The sequence below is a fragment of the Musca domestica genome, unplaced genomic scaffold, assembly GCF_030504385.1.
Source record: "Musca domestica strain aabys unplaced genomic scaffold, Musca_domestica.polishedcontigs.V.1.1 36, whole genome shotgun sequence".
Classification (NCBI taxonomy): Eukaryota; Metazoa; Arthropoda; class Insecta; order Diptera; family Muscidae; genus Musca; species Musca domestica.
The window spans coordinates 2,112,901-2,136,921 of record NW_026712318.1 but is presented as its reverse complement, the minus strand read 5'-3'; the positions used below and the strand labels follow the sequence as shown (position 1 = coordinate 2,136,921).

The window sequence follows — 24,021 nt, the reverse complement described above, 5'->3', positions numbered from 1 at the left end:
CATTTCCAAATCTAAACATTTATCACAACCAACTGGGACCTCAATACAAAATTTCTCAATTCCAGCTACCAGCAGAGACCTTAATATTAAATTTTAGGATTTCAGTCCTATCCCTTCGCACACATTTCCAAAACTACTTTCAAATATCAATCATACTTTCCAATCTCGATTCCCTCCGTTCACATAATACCAAATGGTACTATTTTAGAAGTTTAGTACTATTTAAGAACTTTTCGTAGCCATAAAGTTCGAGTTTCCAAAAATCCTTTGGTATATCTATCCTGTCCTACATCGTTGACATACATTCCATATTTGAGTAATCTAGCTCATACTCATTGTCTAACACAGAGTATTATATTTTCGTACTCTTTAGTACCATTTTCGTACAAATTTTCAAAAACCCAGCCTTATCACATACATGCCTACGCACCAAGGCTGGCCTCGTGAAAAATTTATAGATCCTAATTTTAGCCGTTTTGTCTGGGCTTTGATTCTTGATCAGGCAGTTATTTCACTACTCCTTGGATTTCGCCGTTTTCGTTTGTTGGTTCGGAGATAATTTTTTGGCCGTATGACATGATACCTATACCCTCTGCAGCCATATGGTTGAAGATATCAAAAAATAAACATTTCTTTTCAAAATTTATATTAGGTCAAGGTAATTACAATGAGAACCTTGCCTGGGTCTTGGCAAGGCTTTGTTTGCAACTGAAAATACTTCCTTGGTCTTCAAACATTTGGTTTGACTCAATGCAAGTCTAACTTGTTTGATATCCGCTGTTGGTCTAAAAACTTTTTCTATCTTTAAATTCAAATATTCCTCATTTTTCCAAGATTTATTTTCAAAAACCCTCAACCCAAGAAAACAAAACACTTCTATTGTTACCTCACCGGCAGACAACCAACCACACATAACGTCCATAAAGTTAAGGTGTGTTCTTGAGCTTGACTCTGTCGTTTATGTTGAGATATGCTTCCTGCTTAACTCCCCCTCCAGGGACAACTGTTGATTTCATTGGGAAAAAATAGGCTTTTTTAGCTAGCTGTGTGTTTGAGTGTGTGTGCCAAGTTTACAGAGTTGCTCTCCATATGGTGGCTGGCTGACTTGAGTGCCGGGAAAGGAAACGTAGCAAATAACAAGAAATCAGTGTTAACGCAATGCATAAAGAATTCATGTTGTGTTGTTTTTTGTTTTTATTGTTGTTGTTGATCGACAAACTAAACAAACACAAGCCAAAAGGAAAATAAAATAACAAACTATTGTCATTGTCGTCATTTGGCCCGGCATTTGGTCGTCTGTCGTTCGCTGTCGTTGTTCGCATTTAATTGCAGTTCAGCGGAGTAGGAGTCATGTCAGCCGAACACCTGGATTCACAAATGTGGAAAGAAATATTTATGCGCAGAATCAAAGCTCCAAGTCGACGGCCGCCTAGCTAGCCAGCCAGCCAGCCGAACCAATGAAGGTAATACGAAACAAAAAAAGTGAAACAATTCACTTTTCATAAAACAAATGTGACTCCATTGAGGCAATTATCCATCCAGTTTGAACTTCAATGTGGCTGGGCTTACTCGATCCATTCAAAGAAACACAAGTTACCTTCAATTCCCAGCTAGAAATGGAAAATGGAATGTTAAATAAAATTGAAAGTTATTGGGTAACTAGTACCCACGTCAGCGAGAGGTCCATACTGAAATTGTAGATTTGCTTCAAACAGTTAGTATTAGTCCTTTTTTTATACCCTCCACCATAGCATGGAGGGTATATTAAGTTTGTCAGTCCGTATGTAACACACTTAAATATACATTTTAGACCCCACAAAGTATATATATTCTTGATCAGCATAAAATTCGATGTCGATTTTGCGATGTCCGTCCGTCAGCCCATCTGTCCGTCTGTGGAAATCACTCTAGCTTCCGAACGAATTGATGTAGATTGATCAAAATTTACTCAAATGTATGTTATGTCTACAGGACTTCTGATATTGAAAATTGGACATATAGGTCCACGTTTTGTTATAGCCTCCATATAACGGTACCTCCCGATATTCGGTATTTTGATGATTTTAGCGAAATTATTCACCGGATTTGTTTCAAATTTGGTATTTGAAGTTCGTAATGGATACTACAGCCTAAGACAGAACATTGTCTGTACAGGCCCACGTCTTCGTATATCCCCATATAACGGTACCTCTCAAAGTTCCGGACATTGTTGGTATTTGATGTTCGTAACAGATGCTACAGCCTATGACATTACATTGTCTGTGCAGGACCACGTTTTCGTATTGCCCCCATATAACTGTACCTCCCGATATTCCGTATTTTGATGAGTTTAGCGTCGTTATTAACAGGAATTGTTTTCAAATTTGGTATTTGAAGTTCGTAGCGGATACTACAGCCTAAGACAAAAAGTTGTCTGTGCAGGTCCACGTCTTCGTATAGCCCCCATATAATGGTACATCGCGATATTCCGTATTTTGATGATTTTAGCTACTTTTTTCACCGATGTTTTTAAAATTTCGCATTTGAATATTGTAATGACGTATGACAAAAGTTACCTATGCAGTTCCATGTCGTCGTATAGACCCTAATATTTGAAAACTACCTCGGTATCTCAATCCAAAATACCAACAGAGGCCACAATATAAAATTTCGGGATTCCACTTCTATTTCTTCACACAATTTGGAATTTAGTACTTAATAGTACTTTTTCATCAATTATAGTACACATTCCCAAAATCCCTTCCATATCTCAATTTCAGATACCAACACAGATCTCAATCTCAAATTTTAAGATTCCAGCCCTATCCTCTCACACAATACCAAAGTTAGTACCACTTAGTACTTTTCATAGGAATATAGGACGCATTTCCAAAATCACCACAAAATCTGAAATATACATATCATCAGTCATGTCAACATAAAATTTCAGGATTTCAGCTCTATTCCTTTAACCAATACCAAATTTGGTACTTTTCGTACAATTATAGTACACATTTCCGAAACCACTTCCATATCTTAACCACAGACATCAACAGAGACCTCAATCTCAAATTTGAGGATTCCAGCCCAATACATAAATTAATACAGTACTAAGTGGTATTAATTTATGTATTGGGTTAGAATCCTCAAATCGTACAAATATAGAAGGCATTCCCAAAACCACCGCCAAATCTGAAACAATGACCATCATTAATCTAAATTTCAGAGTTTTATCTCTATCTCTTCGGCCAATACCAAATATAGTACCATTCAGTATTTTTCGTACAATTATAGTACATATTTTCGAAACCATCTCCAAATGTCTAGGCTACACAGGAACTGCCAATATCATATTTCATTAGTCAAGCGCTATCTGTTCAGCCAATACCAAATTGTACCAAATTTTGTACCATATAGTACACGATTTTCCAAAATCACCTACATACCAAATCCTACAGTGCAACAGTAATCTTAATTCCAAATTTCAGGATTCTAGCTCTATCGGTTCACCCACTTTGAAATTGTAACAAATTTAGTACCATTTAGTACTTTTCGTGCACATGAGTACAAATCTCGAAAACTACCTCCATATCCCAATACTACACTCCGCCAGTAAAGTTAATTTCAAATTTCAGGATTCAAGCTCCATCCGTTCCTTCAAATTGTACCAAATTTAGGACCTTTTAATACTTTTCGTATTCATGAGTACACACTTCCAAAACTACCTCCTTACATCAACCCTACTACTCAACCATGATTCAAAATTCCAAATCTCGAAATTTTAGCTCTATCCGTTCTAGCTCTACTGCTTCCTCAAATGAAATGAATACCATATTTAGTAACTTTAAGTACTTTTCGATCTGTTCTAGTACGAATTTCCAAAAACTCAGCCTTTTTTGACCCCTTCGGTCCAGGAGTGACCATCACAAAAAATTTTTGGATTCCAGCTTCATCTGTTCTCCCAAAATTCAAACTGTACTAATTAGTACCGCTTAGTACTTTTTGTAAAGATGAATACACACTTCGAAAATTACCTCCATAAATCGACTGTACTCCTTAACATTGATTCCCATTCCATATTTCCAAAACGGTACTAAATGTAGTAAATTTTAGTACCTTTTGTGTACTTACAGTCCGAATTCCAAAACCTATTTGGTACATACAGGGTGAGATCAAAAACTGCAACCAAATTCCGACTACGCTCATTTCAAAGCCACTCGTCTGACAGCTGTTAAAATTATTTCAGTGACAGCTCATTATATTGTTTACAAGCGTACAAGCGTATAAGTTGTTTGTGATGTAATTTAAGCGTGATAGTGTGATTTCTTTATATTTGGCTGGAAAACCACAAGTGGCCATCGTTAGAGCACTCCAGCATTTAAATGTGAATAAAACTTTTGTGTCTCGTACCATCGCTCGTTACCGTGATACGGGTAGCGTAGCCCGACGTCAAGGAAGTGGACGGAAGAGAACATCAATATCAACAGATTCGAAAAGTGAAGGAGTGACTTCATCGCAACCCGCGTCGCAGTGGCTGAAAAATAGCTCCTCAGCTGAACATATCACAATATTCCATTTGGCAAATATTTAAAAATGAGCTTACCCCGAGCCATTGAAATTCCAAAAAGTGCAAGAACTTACACCGCAACAGAAAGAAAATAGACTCAAAAGAGCTAAAGAGTTGCTTCGCTTGGCCGAAAGTGGTGAACTGACGAACTTGGCTTTCTCCGATGAGAAAACATTCGTTGTCCAGCATATCGTGTTTATTTGCCAAAGAGGTCAGCTGAAAATGTGCACCTTCGGTTTGCCAGTGGCCACCAGAACTCAAGTGGCAGCCATTGTGATGGGTTGGGCCGCCAAAACAGCCGGTGGCCGCTCTCCGCTCGTATTAGTCGACCGTGGCTTCAGAATAAATGCCGAATATTATCGTGAAAATATTCTTTGACTTCGTTGCTTTTTTATCTCACCCTGTATATCATCAGTCAATTACTTTACTCTTTGATTAAAACAGATTCTACAACTCTGGATTCTGGAAAATTGTTCAAAAAAATGTATGACCTCTATTTGTATTACGATTCGAAAGTGAACGATGTGATTGAAACCAAAGCCCAATTGTCTCAATGCAATTGCCAAGTCCGAAAAAGCACATAAATTTCATTATATTCTTGCTCCATGAAAATTCCCAAGTTTTATACAATTTTCTCCATTTGTCACTATTGAACAGGAATCGAGTTCCTGATTTGCATAAGCTATGTGACAATTGAGAGTTATACACCATTTTTTGTATTAGAACAGGATCCACTCCCAAGCGATGGCGTAAGTATATACGTGGGTTTATACCATAAAATATCCACCATCTATGTCAACTTCAAATATAAACATGTTTACTGCCGGCACAAGGATGTGTAGGATTACAACAGCAACGACGGCAACACCAACACCTAATGTCTTGAAATGCATTTTAATTAATTTCGTTACGCACGTGCAGAATTTCTTGCACGCCTGCGTGTTCGCATTAAACGGATAAAGAAGACGAGTTAGAAGTAGACGGAGAACGACAACTTTAGTTAGACAGGATTTGAGGGGATCAGTAATGCCGGTTTATGGTCGTTTTTCTGCAACGAATGCGGATTTTTATGTCATCCTGTTTTACGGATGAACCTGCTAGCCAGCCAGTCAGTCAGTTAGTCTACCTGACACTTGGCCATTTCATGCCGACACAAATGAACAACATTTCAAACACCTTCGTTCGCAAAGAATGTAACAGCCAGTAGGGGAGAATTACTAAGTGCAAGGCATTGCTACCATAGTTTCATAGACACATTGCGCTCAAAGGAATGATATGTTTCAAAAAAATCCCAGCAGTTGGTACTGAAGCGAAAAATCGTCTTTGGCCACTGTTTTATGGTTGGTAGATGGCTTTGATATTCCAATTAAATGATATGCGTTAAAATTTGACACTGATGGGTTGTTAGTTTCTAATTTGGAATTAGCTATTTTGGCAGAAAATCGCATAACATTTGGAAGTTAAAATAAAAAATTGGTAGAAATAAAAGAAAACCTTTAAAAGTTGTTCAACTCGCCCGTTGGGGAAAATATTTCCCATGTAAATATATGTTCATACATTTTGATGATTTTCGCTACATCATTCAACGGAATTGTTTCAAATTTGGTATTTGAAGTTCGTAATGGACACTACAGCCTATGACAGAAAATTGTCTGTACAGGTCCACGTTTTTGTATAGCCCCCATGGTACCTCCATATATTCGGTATTTTATGATTTTTTTAATATTGTAATGGCTTATGACAAAAGTTGCCTATGCAGGCCCACGTCGCCGTATAGACCCTAATATAACGGCTACAGTCGGTATTTGTAAGATTTTAACATAATTTTTCACAGATTTTATTTTTTTTTTTTTTGAAAATTGCTAAATTCGTTCCAAATGGTGGAGGCTATTCAAAGCTCGGCACGACTGAACTTACAGTTTTTTACCTGTTTGTGTACAGAAGGATTTATAAAAAGTTTTTTTATGTATAGAACGTTAAATAAGGCATTAAATGCATAAGAGACTTGCAGAAAATCTTCTTAAGCTATATATAGGAGACATCCCCCCTCTTCCACATTTTTTTAAATCTTCGAACAAGGATTCCTTGGCATGTTCGCATTTTAGGTACATAGTATCTGCTACATGTATCTATATTAAAAAAAGACTGACTGATTGACTTAAGGATTCATCAACGCCCAGACGAAACGGCTGCAGCTAGAATCTTTAAATATTAGTTGAGGGCCACCACTTGGTCCAAAGAGGTTTGATAAGGCTGGGTTTTTGGAAATGCGTACTAGATTCGTACCTTTCTAGTACGCATTAAAAGGTACTAAATACAGGGAGAGATGAAAAAACTGCAACCAATTTCAGACTGCTGTTATTTCTAAGCCACTCATCCGACAGTTGTTAAAATTATTTCAGTAATAGCTCATTATATTGTTTACAAGTGTGTAAAAATGATTCGTGATGGAATTCAAGCGTGATAGTGTGATTTCTTTATATTTAGGCGGAAAACCACAAGTGGCTATCGTTAGAGCACTCCAGCATTTAAATGTGAATAAATCTTTTGTGTCTCGTACCATCGCTCGTTACCGATTACGTGATACTGGTAGCGTAGCCCGACGTCAAGGAAGTAGACGGAAGAAAACAACAACACCAGCAGAAATGGTTCGAAAAGTAAAGAAGCGACTTGATCGAAACCCACGTCGCAGTGGTGGAAAAACAGCTCGTGAGCTGAACATATCGCAATATTCCATTCGGCAAATATTGAAAAATTAGCTCGGGGTAAAGCCATTGAAATTCCAAAAAGTGCAAGAACTTACACCGCAACAGAAAGAAAATATACTCAAAAGAGCTAACGAGTCGCTTCGCTTGGCCAAAGTTGGTGAACTGCCGATATTTGGTTTTCTCCGTCTAGGATGAGAAAACATTCGTTGTAAAGCAGTTTGTAAACAAACAAAATGTGCACCTTCGGTGTTTACTTGCCAAAGAGGTCAGCTGAAAATGTGCACCTTCGATTGGCCACTAGAACTCAAGCGCCAGCCATGGTGATGGCGTGGGCCGCCATAACAGCCGACGGTCGCTCCTCGCTCGTATCAATCGACCGTGGCATCAGAATAAATGCCGAATATTATCGCGAAAATATTCTGGAGGGTGTATTAAAGCCATGGGCACGCCAAAGTTTTGACCGCAGACCTTGGACATTCCAACAGGACTAAGCAGCATCGAATTCAGCACGCGCCACTCAAGAATGGATACAAAATGAGGTTCCTCGCTTCATTTCCAACGCACAATGGCCACCAAAATCTCTAAAAACTCAGGATACCAAAGAATGGTTGGCACTAAAAAATACCAAGAGTGGATCACCTCAAGCAAGAGCTTTGCCAGGAATGGGCCAAAATACCGCAGAGCAACATTCGGGCAGAGTGTAACGGTTTCATTGGCCGTTTGAAGGCCATAATTCGTTCCAATGGTGACCAATTCGAACAAATCTAAACTTATTTTTAAAATTTAATTTCCGACATTTTTTTTTTTCTTTCAAAAAAAATTTGAAAAAAAAAAATTAAAAATTATGGCATTTGATTTTTTTACAGTTTTTCATCTCAATTTGCATTAGTACACTAGTACAATTATAGTACATATTTCCGAAACAAACTCCATATGTGCGGGCTAAAGTTGAACAGCTACCCTAATACCAAATTTCAGATTTCAAGTACTATCTGTTCACCCAACACCAAATTGTACCAGATATAGTACTATTTAGTAATTTTCGTACAATTATAGTTGGTATTTCCAAAACCACAGCCAGATCTTAATACCATATACGACAGAGACCTCAATATTAAATTTCGGGATTTCAGTTCTATAAATTCACTCAGTACAAATTTAGTAGCATTTAGTACTTTTCGTATAATTTTAGCACACATTTGCAAAACAAATTATCGCAATGAAAATTTCATTTCAGTTTCAGCTCTATTCTATTCCTATATTTCGTACAAATATAGGACGCATTTCCAAGCCCACCCCCAAATCTTACCACCATTTAGTACCTTTCGTACAATTATAGTACACATTTCCAAAACCACTTGCATATCCTCAGGCTACACATGAACAGCGACCCTAATACCAAATTTAAGATTTCAGGCACGATCTGCTCACCCAATACCAAATTAAGTGCTATTTCGCACTTTTCGTACAAATATAGGTCGCATTTCCAAACCCACTCCCAAAACTCAACCTCAGATATCAACAGTTATCTTAGTATCGAATTTCATAATTGTACCCACAACTCTTCAACCCAGACCAAAATTTAGTACCATTAGCACTGTTTCGTAAAAATATGGTACACTTTTCCGGCAACATATTTCCAGGTTGCATATGAACAGCGATCTAACACCAAATTTTAGATTTCAAACTCTATCTATTCACCCAATACCAAGTTGTACCAAATATAGTATAATTTGGTACTTTTCGTTTCGTTTTTATCACAAACAGGGATCCCAATACGAAATTTTAAAATTCCAGCTTTATCCTTTCACCTTAAACCAAACGCCTTGGTACATCTATCATGCACTCCATAGGTGGCTCTCATTTTAAACTTCATCCCAAATTCTAATGCTTTATACCCTCAGCCATATGGCTAGAGAGGGTATTTATCATTTGATATGGTCAAAACGTTCCTAGTCGATGTAACGGTTTTAGACCCTAGGTCTCTTTGGACAAAATCCGTTCCAGAACATTTGGAGTCGATCTAGCGATTTCCGTCTGTCTGGCTGGCTGGTGCGCACCATAACTCTCGAAAATGTATCCGATTTGGTCCAAACTTGGTACATCGCAATATTTTTGTCAAATTTAGATCAAGTTTGGAGATGGGCAATATCGGTCCACTCCTTCTGGTACCTACCCCACAAATGGTCGAAATTTTCAAAAAAATATATTTTCTGCACAGAAAGGGAAGCGATAATTCGATTTTGCTCCAACTTTGCAAATCTTAATATTTGCATCAGTGCTAGGTCAAGTGTGAAAATGGACAATATCGGTCCACTCCATCAAGTACCTCCTCCACAAATGGTCAAAATTTGGAATAATTACAACTCTCATAATATGTGATGTAAGAGTCCGATTGCCTTCACACATGCCAATATTTACGTTAGCCCAAGGTCTGATGTTAAGATGGAATATATCGGTCCATTCCTTCTGGTACCTACCCCACAAATGGTCGAAATTAAAAAAAAACATATTCTGCACAGAAAGAAAAGCGATATTCCGATGGTGCTCTATCTTTGCAAATCCTAATATTTACGTCAGTTCTAGGTTAGGTGCAAAAATTAACAATATCGGTCCAATCCATCAAGTGCCTCCCCCACAAAGGGTCAAAGTTTTGAATAACCAAAACGTTTATAAAATCCGAAATAAGTATCAGGTTCTCTTAATATTTCACAAAACATTTTTCCTAACACAAGATCTCTTTCTGGTACCTCCCTCAGAAATTCTCAACATTTTGAATATCCACGAAGCTCATAAAAAGCGAAATCAAAAGGATTATGACTGAAAAATCATCCTTTAAAACGTCCTAAAATCGAAGTTTAATCTCTACACATCATAAAATCGACAATGTTGTTCGAAAGCCGAAAAATATCACACAGGGAAATTTCCATTTACCATCTTTATTGGAATTTCCAGTTCTCACATTTACATATTTTGTCGGCATTTATTGTTTGAAAATTCCTTTACATGCCACTCACTAAAGGAAAAAATATCAGCGCTCTCTAGACACCAAAAAGAACTGCAACATCATTAAAAGACCATAAACGTGTTAATAGCTGTGTTCATACCAACCCATTTTCTTTTCTAGCCAATCAACCATAACTGGACATTTTTTTTTTCATTTTGTGTCTAGATTGTGTTAAATTCCTCATAAAGATGTGGCCAAACAATGTGTCGGCAGCAGCAGCCCTCCCAGGCTATGGGTTTTAAAGCCCGGCCTCTGTGTGTGTTGTAATCTGTCTTTGATGTTCTCAAACTGCAATTCTATGCAGCCATTATCCAGAGTCTTTCAAAGTCTTAATTACCATTGTTCATATTGTTGTTGCCATTCTATGAAGCCAGCACCAGCATCATCCGCACTTGCCCACATTCTCTGTTATCGCCATTCACCTGTGTGTGTGTGTGTGTGTGTGCCCAAGTGTTTGTGTACACAGATGCATTTGGCTGCACCTCCCTCCATTGCAAGCCATTTGTTGGGTTTTTTCTCTCTCAACGACTTGCAACAATGTTCAGGTGTCAAAAATCTCAAGTTTATGTTAATGCATACTTTTGGTCGGCTAGCCGGTGAAGTTGGTGCGGAAATGAAATGTGAAAAAATTCCCATCAGCAGTTAATCCTTGGGATTTTGCCACCAGCAGCATGAACTGAACGCACACGTGCAAAGGAATTTCCTCAAGCTAAGAATAGTTTTGTGCCTAATTCACCATTCAGTTCTGGAATTTGATTTGTTTAGGGCAAATATTTATTTTAATCACATTCTGAATTCCTTTAACACTTTTGTTTGTTTTCTAAACAAAAAGTAAGATTTGGAACGTCATATCCACATAACAGGGTGATTTAAGTCCCTCACTTTGTAGGATCGTTAGAAGTAGTGGTTCAATTCCTTTCAGTGGCATTGGCCGAGCAGCTAATGTTTACGTCAAGCAACTAGGGGTTTAAGTTTCCCTTCCTTTTTGATTCAATAAAAAACAAACATTTTTTGCCAGTACCACTTCTAAAGGGTAACTTTTTAGCTATGCAGGGTGAGATAAAAAAACTTCAACAAAGTCAAACGACATAATTTTAGCATCACATTTTTAGAATATGTTAAGATGTGTTCGAATTGGTTACCTTTGGCACGAATTATGGCCTTCAAACGGCCAATGAAACCGTTACAGGCTGCCCGAATGTTGCCTTACGGTATTTTGGCCCATTTCCAGTGAAGCGCTTGCTTGAGGTGTCCGACACTTTGGTACTTTTTAGTACCAACTTTGCTTATCAAAATACTCCAGACACAATAATCCAACGGATTGGTACCCGGAGATTTTGGTGGCCATTGTGCGTTGAAAATGAATCGAGGCAGCTCATTTTGTAACCATTCTTGAGTGGTGCGTGCTGAATGCGATAGTGCATAGTCCTGTTGGAATGTCCAAGGTCTGCGGCCAAAATGTTAGCGTGCCCAAGGGGTTAATACATCCTCCAGAATATTTTCGCGATAATATTCGATATTTATTCTGATGCCACGGTGGATTAATACAAGCGGAGAGTGACCATCGCCTGTTATGGCGACCAACACTATCACCATGGCCGGCACTTGAGTTCTGGTGGCCAACCGAAGGTGCACTTTTTTAGCTGACCTCTTTGGCAAGTAAACACGATCATTTTGTTTGTTTACAAACTGCTGGACAACGAATGTTTTCTCATCGGAGAAAACCAAATTCGGCAGTTCACCACTTTCAGCCAAGCGAAGCACCTCTTTAGCTCTTTTGAGTCTATTTTTTTCTGTTGCGGTGTAAGTTCTTGCACTTTTTGGAATTTTAATGGCTTTACACCGAGCTAAGTTTTCAGTATTTGCCGAATGGAATATAGCGATATGTTCAGCGCACGAGCCATTTTCGGCCACGGCGATGCGGGTTCAAATCAAGTCGCCTCTTTACTTTTCGAACCATTTCTGCTGATGTTGCTGTTTGCTGACGTCGGGCTACGCTACCAGTATCACGGTAACGGCAACGGGACACAAAAGATTTATTCACATTTAAATGCTGGAGTCCTCTAACGATAGCCACTTGTGGTTTTCCAGCCAAATATAAAGAAATCACACTATCACGCTTGAATTTCATCACGAATAACTTTTTTTCTGGAAAATTCTTACCAAAATGGTTTTGTATACTTGTAAACTGTCACTGGAATAATTTTAACAGCTGTCGGACGAGTGGCTTCGAAATGACAGCAGTCTGAAGTTGGTTGCAGATTTTCATCACGAACGTCGCTTGCAAATCAGACAGCAGTCTGAAGTTGGTTGCAGATTTTCATCACGAACGTCGCTTGCAAATCATTGAATTTTATTACAACAAGTTAAATAGTATCAGCCGGGTTAGCCGGCGGATGTATACCCCCAGCCTTGCGTTATGAGGATTCAAACTGTTGACCACTTATGGGGGTAGCTCCGAAGAAGTCGGACAATATTATCTATTTCGCATCTGACCTAAGTCTGATATAAATCTTACAATGTACCAGATTTGATTATTGTGACCCTTTATAGGAGGAGGTATCAGAAGAGGTAAACCGATTTTGTTAGCAGAAATACTCGAATATGCGAAAATTAGAAAGGATTCGATGCTTATTTCACATTTTATGAGAAATATAATTATTCAAAATTTTGTGCCCGTTATGGATGAGGTACACGAAGGAGTGATCCGATATATTTCATCTTCATGCCAGATCTTGTGTTGATAGAAATATTCATATGTGTCGAGTCTGAAGGGAATCGGATGTTAATTTCGCGTTTTATGAGTTTCATGGATAAATGACCCTTTGAGGGGGAGGTACCAGAAGGAGTGGGTCCATACATCCCACTTGGAGTGAAAATCCGACGAATGTTTTGCAAAATCGATGCATCTAGAAAAAGTCACAGTTTGGTGCGGTTTATGGGTGGATGGCATTATTGGACCGTAATTCTTCAAGCGGTACCGTAAAATGAAACCCAACTTTTTTAGCCCAAAATGCAAGGTTTGACTTGCAAGGCATGTGATTTAAACAAGACGGAGCAACATGCCACACAACACGCGTATTTATTGGGAGTCTGCTTAACATTTGAGGTTACTTATCCGCACAGATCGTGCGATTTTACGCCTTTATACTATTTTCGTGGGGCCATGTTAATGCTCATGTCTATACGGAAGAGTTCGATTCAATTGACGCATTGGAAGACAACGTTGAAGCATTTATTCGTGAGATGTCGGTCGAAAAATTAGAAGGAATAATTTGGTGTCCGATGGAATTGCAATTTTCGAGTTTCGAAAAAACGAAAGTTGTGCTGAATTGTGCTAGGTTTGTGTCGATTTTTTTTCAAAAATCGAAAAATATCAGAGATATTCGCAAAAGGATTTTTTAAGGATCTAAGAGAATTGGAATTTTCGAATTTCAAAAAAAAAAAAATAAATAAATAAATGAATGTATAAATAAATTTGAAAATTGCAATTCCCTCAGATTTTTAAATGCTAGGCAAAATGTGCGAACGTTTTCGGGCCTCTTAGTATTTTTCTGGTCATGACTACATAATAGCCGTACATAAGTTTGGTTTAGGGGTCCGAAACTCTTTTGGTACTATAGAATACTTGGTACTTCATCCCAATAATTTTATTAACCTAAGGTATGTCGTTAAGATGGGAAATATTGGTCCACTCCTTCCGGTACGTCTCCCACAAAAGGTCGAAATTTAAAAAAAAATATTTTCTGCACAGAAAGTAAAAGGATAATCTGGTTTTGAACTAACTTTGCAAATCCGAATATTTGCGTCAGTACTAGGTCAGGTGCGAAAATGGACAATATCGGTCCACTCTATCAAGGGTCACAATTTTAATAATTACAACTCTTATAAAACATGACTTTCACACATCCTAATAATTATACCCTTCACCTTATAAAGGAGGATATATTAACTTTGTCATTCCGTTTGTAATATCCCTAAATATTCATCGAAGACCCCATAAAGTATGTATATTCATAAACAGCATAAAATTCTAAGTTGATTTAACGATGACCGTCGGTCTGCCCGTCTGTCTGTGGAAATCACGATGCAGCCCACATTATTTGACGTAGAGCGTCAAAATTTAGCAGAACAATTAGTATTGTGACTAGGATGGTTCGTATTGAAAATGAGACATATAGGTCCACGTTTGGATATAGTCCCCATATAATGGTACCTCCCGATATTCGGTATCTGAAAATTGGTATTTGTAGGGTATTTTGATGATTTTTGGCACATTTTCCTACGAAATTTTCTAAAAATTGGAATTTGCTGGCCATAATGGGTTCCAACTCCGGTGCCTAAACATTGTTTGTATAGACCCACGATTTGGTATAGCCCCCATATAACGGTACCTCTCGATATCCCGTATTTTGATGATTTTTGCCATGAATTTGTCTATAAATCGGTATTTGTGGGTCATAATGGGTTCTAGCTCCGGTGGCGAAACATTGCATGCAAAGGTTCACGTTTTTGTATAGCCCCATATAACGGTACCTCTCGATATTCGGTATTTTGATGATTTTTGTCACATTTTCCCACTAATTTGTCTAAAAATTAGAATTTATTGGCCGTGATGGGTTCTAGCTGCGGTGGCAAAACATTGTATGTAAAGGCCCACGTTTTGGTATAAACCCCCATCGGTTCCTCCAGATATTCGGTATTTTGATGATTTTTGCCACATTTTTTCACGGATTTGTCAGAAAATTGGTATTTGTAGGTGACAATGGGTCCTAGTTCGTGTGGTGAAATATTGTATATATGGGCTCACCCTTTGATATGGTACCTCTCGATTTTGGCATTTTGATACTTTTTCCCACATTTACCCACGAATATGTCTAAAAATTGGTATTTGTGGGTCATAATGGGTTCTAATGTTTCCTTCACCCTAAGGTGGAGGATATTAAAAATGTTTTTTCACTAGCTTTGATGATTTTAGCGGCATTATTCACTGGAATTATTTAAAGTTTCGTATTTGGGTATTACAGCCTGTGACAGAAAACTGTCTATGAAGGTCCAGGCCTTTGTATAGCTCCCATATAAAGGTACCTCGCTATATTCGGTATTTTGATGATTGTAGCAACAATTTTCAATGAAATTGTCTGAAAATCCACGCAGAGAGTTCCTTCTGCGTACTTTACCTCTATATATGACCACCATATCATATAGCCCCCATATAAAGGTACCCCCGATATTCGGTATTTTCATGATTTTAGCGACATTATTCGCCGAAATTGTTTCAAATTTCGTATTTAAAATTCGTAATGGGTACTGCAGACTATGACAAAAAATTGCAGGTATGCAGGTCCAGATCTTCGTATAGCCCCATTATAACGGTACCTCCCTATATTCTGTATTTTTGTAACATTATTTCATGTTTGAATATTGAATTTTTGAATGGCCTATGACAAAAATTGTCTATGCTTCATATAGACCCCAATATAACGGCAACTTTTTTAACGAATTTTTTTCATTTAATTTTTTTTGAAAATTTCCAAAAGCGTTCCAAATGGTGCAGGGTATTCAAAGTTCGGCCGAACTTACTGTATTTTATTTTTTATTTATTGTGAAGCTCTCCTGTTGTACCCTTTAGAAGTTATGAGTGTTTTTGACGAACAGGGACACCAATAAAAAACAATTTTATCTAACATTTGTTATTGTACCATGCCGCTTGCCATCTAAAACACCTCAATTCAAAATATTTTTTTTTTTGTAATTTTATCAGATTTCAACTTTATTCTGAACCTGTTTTATTTTCATTTTTTTAACAATAATATATTTATAAACTAAGTCGCCATTTAAATAATATTAAAACTAAAAAATCGCATGCAATTTATTTTAAATTATTGGAACTGGTTGATGTGGCGGCATTTATTGTAAAATTCCTATTGTGAAATGAAGAATATTGGGGATTATTACCACGAGCAGAGCTCGCTGCTGCCGGTGACGATGTCGCTTGATTTTGCCCTGGCTGCGACAAAATATTCAATACCAAGTCACTCATACGTGCACGCATCTGTAAGTTTTGTAAATCATTCATTTTCTTCATATGCGGCAGGAAACTGACCAGAAAATTATAATCTGGATCACCGCTATGGTCAATGGCACGATGTATATCTTCTCGTGTCGACTGCATTAGTTTGTGTTCTTCACGTTCTAGATTTTCGAGAAAATGAACATTTTTTTCGCTACGCGATGAATTTGAAAATTCTTTTGTGTTGTTGTCGTTATTGTTGGGAGTTGGAGTTGCCGTACTCGTTTCTTTTGGCAGTATTGCCACTTTTATTGCTGGTGGCAGTGGTAATGGTAAACGGGCGGATGATGATGTTGTCGCTTCATTGGATTGGGTTACTGGAGGTGTTGTAGTGGATGATGTTCTCTGGGCCTCGTTGCTGGTCTTCGGTCCATTGATTACGGATATTTTAGCTGGTATATGTTTGAATTGTTGCTCTGGCAACAATGTATCGATATCTTGAAATTCCAAATCTGTCATATCGGCATCATCATCATCAAATTCCTCGATGAAGAATACTTCTTGATCACCACCATCCATAAACGACGTTGGCTCCACTTTAATGTCGAAAACATTCGCTTCATGATTGCAATCATCTGTTGAATTGGTATTTTGATCCTGTTCAATTTCAAAGCGAGTTCGCCGTTTACGCTTCTTGTCTCTTATAAAGCTTAGATCATGGAAATGAGTCCATTTACTCTCATAGCTGATTTGAGGATCATAAATACCCAAGGCTTCGTCACGTGCCCGACGAAGGTCGCAGCGTTTTACCAAAGCACGGTAGGAATCGCGTAAATTTTTCCATTTACGTCGACACTGTTCGACTATAGCGCCAAGCAATAACACCAGCAGCATCGTTTCATAAGACAGTCAGTCATATACACACATACCGTGGGCACCAAACCAGTTGCAGCAAACGATACAAAAAGGCGAACAGAGCAAAAAGAGAGATGAGAGAATAAAACGTTACTCAATAACTACACACACACACGCATATGTACATTTGTTGTTGTCACATTTAATGTCGATAAGCAACGAAGCAACAGCTCAGGTAACGAAAATATCTTAGCTAGCTTTCTTCTTGTTTTTTGTTTTCTTTTACTTACCATCCTCAACGCCAAGAACAGCTGCCAGTTCTTTCCACTGCCTGCCAACTTCGGTGTACGACTTGTTGTGCTCATGATTCAAGTCCCATAAAGCTGGTCTTTTGCGCACTTCGTCGATTAAACGCTTGGCATCTATTTCGTTCGACATTTTCCCTTCAACTAACGTGGCATCGTTAGTGGTGTTCGTCGATTAGCCAGTGAGCGCAACACTGAGCACAGCGAATTCAATGTGGAATTCAAGGAGAGAATAGAGTCCACTCATGCAATCTCTCTTTGAATGTTAATAACAAGGGGTTCTCAACGTAGTTTGATTATTATTTTTATACTCTCCTGCATGGAAATGAGGGTATATTAAATTTTGTCATTTCGTTTGTAACACCTCCAAATATTCGTAGGAGATACCATACAGTATATAAAGGGTGATTTTTTAAATGAATATGGAAGCTCATTAAATTCTGAAAAATCCATGAGATCTTTATTGGAATTAATAGTAGGGTCCGTATAATTTAAGAATTAAAGATTATTTCATGTAATTGTCGACCACGACTGTGTCTAAAATAGTCCATCTGCTTAGTCTAGTTTTGGAAAATTCTTGCCAAAACCTTTTGAAAATTTGCAGAAAAAATAGAGAGGGCAAGATCCCCTCCTTCCATATTTTTGGAAATTTTGAATTAAGATTCCTCAGCATTCAAGCATTTTAGGTATATAGTGTATTCGATAATATTGCAGACAAAAATACAAGGAACATTTGTAAAGAAAATTTTAACCCTCAAGCGAGTCAAGGGCCCTTTTCAAATATATGGTTAAAAACAACGAAGTTAAAATATTCTACAAAATTTTTTGTCATAAAATTTTATTATAGGCCCAAGAAGACGCCAAGAGGGTAAATATTGCCTTAACCACCAGGAATGCATATACAGGGTGAGATGAAAAAGCTGCAACCAACTTCAGACTGCTGTCATTTCTAAGCCACTCGTCCGACAGCTGTTAAAATTACTCCAGTTCAAAAGCATTTTGGTAAGAAATTTTAAGAAAAAAATGTATTCGTGATGGAATTCAAGCGTGATTGTGTGATTTCTTTATGTTTGGCTGGAAAACCACACGTGGTACTGGTAGCGTAGCCCGACTTCAAGGAAGTGGACGGAAGAAATCAGCAACATCAGCAGAAATGGTTCGAAAAGTAACGAAGCGTCTTGATTGAAAGCCGCGTCTCAGCGGCCGATAAATGGCTCGTGAGCTAAACATATCGCTATATTCCGCAATATTCGGCAAATATTGCAAAATGAGCTCGGGGTAACGCAATTGAAATTCCAAAAAGTGGAAGAACTTACACCGCAACAGAAATAAAATAGACTCAAACGAGCTAAAGGGTTGCTTCGCTTGCCCGAAAGTGGTGAACTGCCGAATTTGGTTTTCTCCGATGAGAAAATATTCGTTTGTAAACAAACAAAATGATCGGGGATCTTGTTTACTTGCCAAAGAGTTCAGCTGAAAATGTGCAACTTCGGTTCGCCAACAGAACTCAAGCCCCGGCCATGGTGATGGAGTGAGCCGCCAAAAAAGCCGCTGATCGTGTTATCGCGAAAATATTCTGGAGGGTGTATTAAAGCCTTAGGCATGCAAACATTTTGGCCGTAGACCTTGGACAGTACTCAGCACCATCGCACTCAGCACGCGCCACCCAAGAATGGTTACAAAATGAGGTTCCTCGCTTCATTTCCAGCGGACAAAAATATCCGCATACCAATCCGTTGGACTATTGTGTCTGGAGTATTTTGGAAGGTAAGGTTGGCACTAAAAAATACAAAAGTGTCGATCACCTCAAGCAAGCGCTTCGCCGGGAATGGTACAAAATACCGCAGAGCAACATTCGGGCATCGTGTGATGGTTTCATTTGCTGTTTGAAGGCCATAATTCGTGCCAAAGGTGACCAATTCGAACAAATCTAAACTTATTCTAAAATTTGATGCTATTTCCGACATTTTTTGCTTCCATTCAATAAAATTAAAAAAAGTAAAATAAAATTTATGGCGTTTGACTTTGTTGCATTTTTTTATCTCACCCTGTATATTAAAAACTCATTTAAGGGTTAAATACGTACTTAGTTAGTTTGTGCAAAAACCTGCAACAAAGCGTCCTTTTAGGGCGGTGACGTCGAAGACATAAATATTCTTGATCAAATTTCACTTAAAGTCACCAAAGAAACGAAATTTCTATTTTGATTTCGATCTCTACCATATTTATAACCTATCTTGTGTTGATGGAAATATGGGGATGTACGTAGTCTGAAGGGAATCCGTTGTTAATATGGGGATGTACGTAGTCTGAAGGGAATCCGTTGTTAATTACGTTATAGGCTTTATTGATATTCAAAATTTTGAGAAAGTGTGAGTCGATCTTGTGTTATAGAAATAATGACAGCAGATCTTGTGTTATAGAAATAATGGCATGTGTGAAATATGAAGGGCACCGGGTTCATATTTCGGATTTCATAATCGTTTTGGTTTTTCAAAAATTTGACCCTTTATGGGGGAGGTACCAGAAGGAATGGTCCAATTTGAAGACAATCGGACCCGTACATCACATTTTATAAGAGTTATAATTATTCAATTAATTTTTACCCATAGTGGAGGATGTACTTGGTGGAGTTTACGGACCTAGCACTGATGCAAATATTAGGTTTTGTAAAGTTGGGACAAAATCGGACTATCCTTCCTCTTTCTGCGCATTAAAATATTTTTTTTATTTTTTTGAAAACCTCTACCTTTTGTGGGGATGTACCAGAAGGAGTGCGCCGATATTGTCCATCTCCGAACTCGATCTAAGTTTAGTAGTAATATTACGATGTACCAAGTTTGGACCAAATTGGATACTACCTTCGACAGTTATCGTATCGGCCGGACATTCGTAGATGGACACCAAATGCTCTACAGCGGGTCTAAAACCCTCAGCCATTTGGCTGGGGGTATAAAAAAATAATTCGAATTATGTTAATTCATTATATTATTTATTTATTACTATTATACTTATTTGGTTACAACAACAACATATTACTATTATATTTATTTATTTTATATTTTATTTATATCTGATTATTATTCCCTTTAACATTACTTGTCTACTGATTTGTTACCGGCTCTTGTTTTACTGAAGCACTATTGCCCTTCTCATACTCCGCAATAACGAAACCTGAAACGGGGGCTGATAACGCTGACGCGTTGCTTGTAGCTGCTAAGGAATTGCTTGGCACCGCATTGGGCGCCAATGTACTCATAACCAAATCGCATATGCGTCTACGAAATCGTAAATTTTCAACAACATCCATTTTCTTCATGTGTTTCAAGAAACTGACTAGGAAATGATAATCTGGATCACCGTTATGCTTGTTGGCACGATGTATAGCTTCTAGAGAGGATTTCATTAGATGGTGTTTTTCCTGTTCGGGAGTTTCGATAAAATGTACATGTCGCTCACTTCGTGAGGAATATGGACAATCTTTTGTATTATCATTGGGAGTTGGGGTTGCCGTACTATTTTCATTTTCTTGTGTTGCCACTTTTATTGCCGGTGCCATGGGGAATGTTAATGGGGTTGTTGGTGAGGTCGCCTCTTCAATGGTCTGTGATACATGAGGGCTTGTTCTTAATTTTGTTTTCTGGATCACATTTGGGGATTCGGTTTCTTCAAGCGCTGCATTGATTACGGAGATTGGCGATGACAGTTGAGACGTTGTTAATGTGTTCTGGACCTCATTTGTGGTATTTGCTCCCTCATTGACGCCTGAGATTTTAGCCGGGTATTGCTCTGCCAACAATGTATTACTTCTAGAATTATCAGAGAGCGTATTTGAATTCCCAATAGCTTGAAATTCCAAATCTGTCATATCTGTATCATCATCATCGCCAAACTCTTCTATAAAGAACGTCTCTTGATCGCTGACACGCGTCGGTTCCACTTTAATTTCCGAAACGGGCGCTTCATTGCAATCATCTGTTGAATTGGTGTTTTGATCTTGTTCCATTTCAGAGCGCGTCCGTCGCTTACGCTTTTTGTCTTTTATAAAGCTTAAATCGTCATAATAGGCCCATTTAATCTCATAACTGCTTTGAGGATTCTGAATACCCAATGCTCTGTCGCGTGCTTTACGCCTCTCAAAACGTTTCACCAAGGTGCGATAAGTATCGCGTAAAATTTTCCATTTGTGTCGACATTGTTCGACTGTAGCGTAACCACAATTAGCAACAACGTCACAACATACAGAGGGCCAACGAACGAACACACAACCAGTTGTAGTCAGTAACAAAACAAACGATACAAAAAAAAAGGAATAGAAAAAATGAGAGAGAGAGAATAAAACGCTACTCAATAATAACGCACACACACACTCACACACATGTACATTTGTTGTTGTCGCATTTAATGTTGATAAACAACAAACCTATGACTACTGAGCTAACGAAAATATCTTAGCAGGCCAGCTAGCTGTTGTTTTCATTTACTTACCATCCTCAACGCCCAATACAGCTGCGACCTCTTTCCATAGCTTGATAACTTCGAGAGGCCATTTGTTAAACTCATGATCCAGGTCCCATAAAGCTGGTCTTTTGCGCACTTCTTCGATTAAACGTCTGCTATCTATTTCGTTCGGCATTTCCACTGTAACTAACGTGGCATCGTTAGTGGTGTTCGTCGCTTGCCCACTGAGAACAAACAGTGAGCACAGCGAATTCAATGTGGAATTCAAAGAGAGAATAGAGTCCACTCGCACTCACTTTGTGTTTTATTAAAACTTTTAATGACAATGGGTTCTCGGTATGTGTTTCGTGATTAGCGAATGACGAAACAGGTTGAAAAAATATACGAACTTAGCTACTGTGTGTTGTTGAACATAATTTATTTTCTTTGAATACGAAGTTTACAAACGATATAACCTACCGACAAAAAATGGTATACCAACCTATTATTTAAGCGAAAGTAATTGTACTTTCCACATGTATGAATGTGGATGCGGGCATACAGTTATTATCAATAAAATATTGTTAATTAGAGCCATGGTACAACAAGGAGGTAATGCTGGTTCGTAAAACTATTAAATTGCAGTCCTGAGGCTTCACCAGCTTCCTGTCGAAATTATTAAAAAATTGGATGCAACAAGTTAAATAGTATCAGTCGATCGGAAACAGATGTATACCCCCAGCCTTGAGTTATTATTATTCTAACTTTTGACCCTTTATGGCGGAGGTTCCGAAGCAGTTGGTCAATATATTGCCCAATTCGTATTTGACCTAAGTCTGATATAAATACGTGTCATATTTGGTTTTTATATCGTCTACTTCCTTTACTTTATATGAGATAATTGCAATTTTTTGGAAAATGTTCGACATCGGTGTGAGGTACCAAATATAGCGGTCTGATAAAAATTATGATAAGTGCAAAATTTAAAGGGAATCGAACATTTATATCCAATTTTATAAGAAAATTCCGATTAATTACATAGATAGAATCCGACTAATTACATAGATAGATAGAATCGCCGACTTGTTTCGAAATTATGACAGATATAAGTATTGGAAATTGTGAGCCTTTACGGTTGAGGTACCAGAACGTCATCTTCAAAACTGACTTTTCGTTAGCAAAAATGTTGGGATGTGTGAAATTCGAAGAGAACCGGATACTTATTTCGTATTTTATGATCGTTTTTGTTAGTCAAAGTTTTGAATTTTGTGGGGGAGGTACCAGAAGGAATATTGCCATTTTCATAGCAGATCTTCTGCTAGTAAAAATAATGGGATGTGTGAAATATGAAGAGAGCCGGATGCTTATTTCAGATTTAATATTTTTTTTTTCAGATGTGCCAAGTCTGAATGGAATCTAATGTTAATTTCGTGTCTTATGAGCTTCATGGATTTTAAAAATGTTGACCCTTTGTTGGGGAGGTACTTAATGGAGTGAACCGATATTGTCCATTTTCTTACCTGACCTAGAACTGATGCAAGGATTTGCAAAGTTGGAGCAAAACCTGATTTTCTTTTCTATCTCTCTCTCTCTCCCTGCACTAAAATATATTCTTTGAAAATCTCGACCTCTTGTGGGACAAGTACCAGAAGATTTGGACCGATATTGCCCATCTCCGAACTCGATCTAACTTTGAGAAGTACCAAGATTGGATTAAATCGGAAACACCCTTCGAGAATTATTGTGCGCACCAACCAACCAGCCAGACAGACGGACGGACATTGTGATAAAAAAAACTGCATCAAAGTCAAACGCCATAATTTTTACATTTTTTTTATTTAATTGAATAAATGCAAAAAATGCCGGAAATAGCATCATATTTTCGAATAAGTTTAGATTTGTTCGAATTGGTCACTTTTAGCAGGAATTGGCCTTTAAACGGTTGCTTGAGGTGTGTAGATTTGGTATTTTTAGTGCCTACCTTGCTTTCCAAAATACTCCAGACACAATAGTATTGGTAGGATTGGTATCCCGAGATTTTGGTGGCCTGCGCTGGAAATGAAGCGAGAAACCTCATTTTGTAACCATTCTTGGTGGTGCGTGCTGAGTGCGATGGTGCTGAGTTCTGTTGGAATGTCCAAGGTCTG

General features: G+C 38.0%; 2 protein-coding genes across 2 annotated transcripts; both read right to left on the bottom strand.

The window, feature by feature from the left end:
• Positions 1 to 16,001: 16,001 nt before the first annotated feature.
• On the bottom strand, positions 16,002 to 17,756 carry LOC101889195 (uncharacterized). The gene is made up of 2 exons (XM_005186971.4): positions 17,420 to 17,756; positions 16,002 to 17,137 (listed from the first exon to the last, which is right to left on the bottom strand). The coding sequence occupies exons 1-2, from the start codon at positions 17,565 to 17,567 to the stop codon at positions 16,134 to 16,136; spliced, it is 1,152 nt and encodes a 383-aa protein (XP_005187028.2). The 5' UTR covers positions 17,568 to 17,756; the 3' UTR covers positions 16,002 to 16,133.
• A 2,717-nt stretch (positions 17,757 to 20,473) lies between these two features.
• Positions 20,474 to 22,108, bottom strand: LOC131803978 (uncharacterized). Its single transcript, XM_059126009.1, has 2 exons — positions 21,923 to 22,108; positions 20,474 to 21,637 (listed from the first exon to the last, which is right to left on the bottom strand). Exons 1-2 carry the CDS (start codon positions 22,068 to 22,070, stop codon positions 20,538 to 20,540), a joined length of 1,248 nt encoding a protein of 415 aa, XP_058981992.1. The 5' UTR covers positions 22,071 to 22,108; the 3' UTR covers positions 20,474 to 20,537.
• Between the last annotated feature and the right edge of the window lie 1,913 nt (positions 22,109 to 24,021).